Genomic DNA, 5000 nt, shown 5'->3' with positions numbered 1-5000 from the left:
CGAGTTAAAAGAAGAAGGCAAAGGAGCTGATTCGTCCACTTTCTGCAAATTGGGTCATTTTCACCTGTTGCTAGAGGACTTTGCGAAAGGTAAGCTTAAGCTTAAGTAAAGACGAATTTTTGCACTGCACGTAAACTCGTTCATTACATTCGTAAAAAAAAAAAAAACAGTTCTTTCTATCAAGATCTTTTCAACAAATCTTCCAAAATGCAAGAGTGATTGTGAAACATTTGGTAAACTCGTGGAATAATTTCGTGTTGAAAGTTGTAGTCGAGGACCTTGAACAGGATTTGCTGTTATTTTTAGCAGGCTTTTGTTTTAAGTGAGTTTGGTATGTTATTTTCAGCGCTATCAGCTTATCAGAGGTTTTTTAACGCCCAGCAAGTCAACTACTGGAAGGTAAGCTTACTCATTGACAATTTCATTAATTACACAGCTCGCGTTCATACTATTGTGTCTCCAATGATCCAATCTCACATAGCGTATCCCACACCTTGTTGGCTGGCCTATTTCGTACATTTTTCGCTGAAGAGAGATTAAGAGGCGTTAAGATTATTCTTGGCATTGTAAAAGGCTTTGTGAAGGTAAGGTTTGAGTTTTCCTTCAATACTCGCACGGACGCACTAACTTTAAAATATAAACTGTTTTTTAACCGGCTTTTTGTGTTTGTTATTTTCTTATGTATTTGTGCAGCTGGAAATGGCCGTTCAAGTCGGCAGTATCATTGTCGACGAGTTTAAACTTCAAATTATTCTGTAATTGGGATAGCTATAGACCATAAATTCCGACGTTGTGGCTAAAAATAGTCTTTGTGTGTTTATGCTATTTAAAAATGCCCTTCTGACAAGTTTTCGAAATGCTGTACCAGCTATTTTCACACGCGAACATCGATGCTTTCAGACAAAAGAACTTTGAGCACATAAATAATTGAAAAGCCGTTCTATATTTGTCCCCGATTTTAAACTCTTTAAGTGATGGGACAGGTATAGCGGAAATTTATTTCATCAATTCCACGCGGCTCAGGGAAAATCCCTCATTTTTATTGCCAGTTTTGTTTCCTTGGCTGGCTCAAGCATAGAAATTTTGTAAAGTTGATTTTATTCTAATTATATGAATATTGAGTATGCGAATTCCACGAAGCTGTTCTCCAACAGCTAAATATCATTTTCTAGGAAAGTGTATAGTTTGAATTTTTTTTCGGTGAAATCATGTCCTGTATGAGGAGAATTTGCAGAAGGATTTTTAATTACACATACTTATTGCCAGCTGAGGTGTTTCTGTTATTTACAGTGTGCCGGATATAGTACAGGTAATCCATTCCGTTTTGTGGTTTTCAGTTTTCACTTTGTACTATTTTCAGGGCATGTATTCTTGTTTTAAGCGATTAAGATCACTTTAGCCCAAGATATTTTTTAAATTTTTCTTGTGGCTTTCATGATATTTTCAGATTTTGATGGTACTGTACATGCACGAAGAATTAGATTTGTAACCCTTGTGGGAGATATATATGACTTGTCGGTATTTGAACTTTGCATGTAACCATTCCTGCCAAAAAAAAAAAAAAAGAAACTGTTGTGCCCTCATTTTTAGCTTGTGGAGAGCTATCGGGATGGTTGGGGAATCAGGCTGTCAGGTGTAAACAATGGAAAATTTGTAATCGATTTCTGATCATCTCAAGTTCGGCAGGCGCATTCATGCATTCGTTAAATGGTCGTTAAGAATGCTCTTATTCGGCTACCGATGAAAGACGTTCAATAATTATAATGTATTACACTGCATTTGTAACCATCTGTAGGCTTAATAATTAACTTGTAATTAGACGCGTAGACCTTGTCAATAGCCCATGAGGCGAAGCCGAATGGGCTATTGACCAGTGGCCCTTGAGGGCGCAGGGTCTAATTGTTTTAGTATCACCCAATTAGTTGGACAGAAAAGGCAATAATAAAGTTTAGCAAATGCATGTTGAAGAAATATTAATTTCATTGGGAATAAAACGAAAAGAAAACTCACGCTTTTCGCATCTCGAGGACTATTACAATAACTCCTCTAGTACATAGCCAATCAAAATGCAGGATTTGCATTAGTCCACTAGTTGGGTGATACTAATTCGCGATATCACCACCCTGACGCAGTATTTTACTTACTCCACAAGCTTACCACAGGATACCTTTGATTGGCTGAAAGGAGCATTTCTAAGTATTTGAGCGAAATGTAGAGGTTGAGAGGTTGTTCACCCATTGACTCCTTACTGTCAGTGCTAACTGTTGGTAAAGAGGTATCAAAACCGATAGGTTTCCATGGTATTAATGCTCGTTGGCGCTAACCATGTTTTGAGCAACCTGGGCCTAGGGCCCGTTTCTCGAAAGACCCGAAAACTTTTCGAGCCCAGAAAGGCCACCTGTGAAACTACCAACCACTTGTTTGGGAGAGCTGATATTTTGGCATTTTTTCAAGGGAACAAGAAGCAAATGACTGTGAAGTTTGACGACTTAAATCCTCGATGTTCTTGAGATACAGAGGGAATTATGACACCCGAAAATGGCCCGTAAATTTTCGGGACCTTCTGAGAAACGGGACCCTGGTGTTAGACAGAGTAAAGTCTATTTTGTTTCACTTGTAGGGGTCAATGGGTCGGCATCTTAGTGTGTGGTCAAATCAATAATTATTGTGGTGGGGAATAATTGAATTATCATGTGTTATATAAATATTTGTCATACTAGAGAGTGTAGTCAAATGGCAAATGGATTCCCTTATTGTCATTTCTCACCCTCTCTTGAGAGAAGTTGCTATTTGTAGCAAACAGGAAAGAAATTGATTGATCTTTTGTCTACCAAGTTCTTAAAGACCTTTGTCAAAACACACCTTTTCAGCCTTGTGTACTGCATGTCTCAAATACGATATTTCAACCTAGTTGATACAAGCAACTATAACTTTGCCAAAAAGCTCAAAACTTCAGAGCTCTCTAAAGCCATTTAACTTTTATGTACTATCAGCCTCCATGCTGCAGCTTGTAGTTTGAACTTGAAGATGATAGTACTAATTGTTATTTTGTACAAATTTGAATTTGATTCATTGTCGCATTGATAGCATTTCAGCATGTTTTAAAATAATTGTATTTTAATATGTCGCTGTAACATAGTGGTAAAACTGCATTTAATTTTATTTTAATGTAAAGAAGTAATGTATTCTACACAACCCCACAAGCTTTCAGTTTCCATACACATCACACATTAATAAAGGCTATTTACCTACCTACATAATTATACTTCGATGCAAAGCCCCTCGTTCGTTTGTAGTTAAAGTGGTTATGTCATATGTGGGCTCTATTGTATAAAAAAAGATGTTTGTGAACAGATTTATTTTCAATGGTAACTTGTGGATACTCTGAAAAAAACTCTGGATGTTGTTTGCAGGAGTTTCACAGCATCCTATTACTAGTTTGGATTCTATATACTACGTACCATGAGGATGTTTTTGGAACTAGTGATTGGATAAGCTGCAAAGTTTCAATATACTTGTTTTTTATGGTCAAATTTTTTCTTGCTTAGATTTTTCTTTATCAATATGACTTATCATAATCTGAAACAAAGAAAAAACAAAATTGAACTAGTTTGAAAATTTTGAACCAATATAAAATTGAATCATTGATAAACATGAAATTAGTCATCATGGTTAGGGCATGTTATCAACATACTGAAGATGTTTGAAGCAAAGTCTTTTACCAGCTTCATTTTATTGAAATTACTCAGAAAGAAAAAAAAGAAAGATTATTATTGGAGTTGTCTCAAGTGTAGGGACTAATAATATTAATTTTGTCTGTTGTAATACCAAATTTCTCAAATAAAGATACTGTAGGATGCATTAGCAGTCACAAAAGCACTAAGTTATCTGATTTGATCAAGCACAACAAGGATTAACATTACAATTAAGCTTATTTCCCCTGGTTCCAGTTGCCTTAGAAGCTGAATTATTGTAAACAACGACAAAAAAAAAAAAAAACCAATAACACGCTGCCTGGTGGAAATATGTGGTGAATTTTTGTGCAGTTTATTTAAACAAACCCAGGTTTTCCAAGTACATGCACTTATAGTCATTGGATAGTTTCATTCTGTTGAAAGTTAATTACATATTAATTAATGTAGTATATAATCTGCCCTGCCACCGGTAGTCGCCAAATGTTGATGTTTTTTTTTTCTTTTATGCAACGCAGCTGTCCTATGTTTCGCAATCTGGGTGTTTTTAAACAAATCTTTATTTTGTCTAGTTTGCATAATATAGGTATGTTGCACCGTAGTTTTAACGGAAAAGAACAAAAAAACAATTGATTATTAATTACAGGCTTTTTCTAAACCACGAAACAGTGAAACAAAAGACCGGGAGACTTAAATTTTGTATCCAAATTGTGGATTGAGACACCCACGACTGGAGACTGAGCCTACACTCTTTGCAGATGCTGCAAAACTCTCAACATCTGCTGAATTTGTTTCCTTGTGAGTTTCGGTTTTCAAGGAAAAAAACAGCTGTTTCTGTGTTTTGGTGTTTCGTTTTGGTGTTTCGTGTATTAGTCATGCCTATTAATTATACTGTCTGTGTTTTAATGGTTCTAACTCTATGGGGTAAGTTACATTATTTTCATTGGAACATTCTTTATTACAACGCCAACTTTTGAATGAGGCTCCTTTTTACTCCGATAAATTACATGTCATGGTCATTTTGCTAGTTTGTGACAGGGTTTGTGCCTGGGGAACACATCAGAAACTTGTGTATTTTTTCCAGAACAAGTGAATAAATAAGATTGCAACGTTTTTATTCTACACACGGAAGGATAATGAAGATAATATTTTTTGCGCGGGCCAAGAACATTGAAAGATTGCTTAGAGTCAACATGAATATTGCGTACAAACGCTCCGTTTGCGGAATTGTCATTTCTTCGGGACATAAATTGCTTTCTTTAGTTCTTTTCGAGTTCATGCATGTGCCAAAGTTCATCTTTCTCGAGT

At 35.9% G+C, this 5000-nt stretch overlaps 1 protein-coding gene across 1 annotated transcript in view; it reads left to right on the top strand.

The window, feature by feature from the left end:
• Positions 1 to 561, top strand: part of LOC138030235 (histone demethylase UTY-like) — a 1320-nt gene extending 759 nt beyond the window's left edge. Inside the window, exons 3-5 of the mRNA XM_068878125.1 lie at positions 1 to 89; positions 347 to 399; positions 482 to 561. The exon at positions 1 to 89 is cut by the window's left edge and continues 20 nt beyond it. Coding sequence (XP_068734226.1) covers positions 1 to 89; positions 347 to 399; positions 482 to 529 — 190 coding nt within the window. The 3' untranslated portion in view covers positions 530 to 561. The remainder of the gene's footprint in view (positions 90 to 346; positions 400 to 481) is intronic.
• Positions 562 to 5000: the final 4439 nt, after the last annotated feature.

This window comes from Montipora capricornis, chromosome 13 (genome assembly GCF_036669925.1).
Source record: "Montipora capricornis isolate CH-2021 chromosome 13, ASM3666992v2, whole genome shotgun sequence".
Classification (NCBI taxonomy): domain Eukaryota; kingdom Metazoa; phylum Cnidaria; class Anthozoa; order Scleractinia; family Acroporidae; genus Montipora; species Montipora capricornis.
Note: the sequence above shows the minus strand (reverse complement) of the source record. Positions and strands in the feature narration are given on the sequence as shown.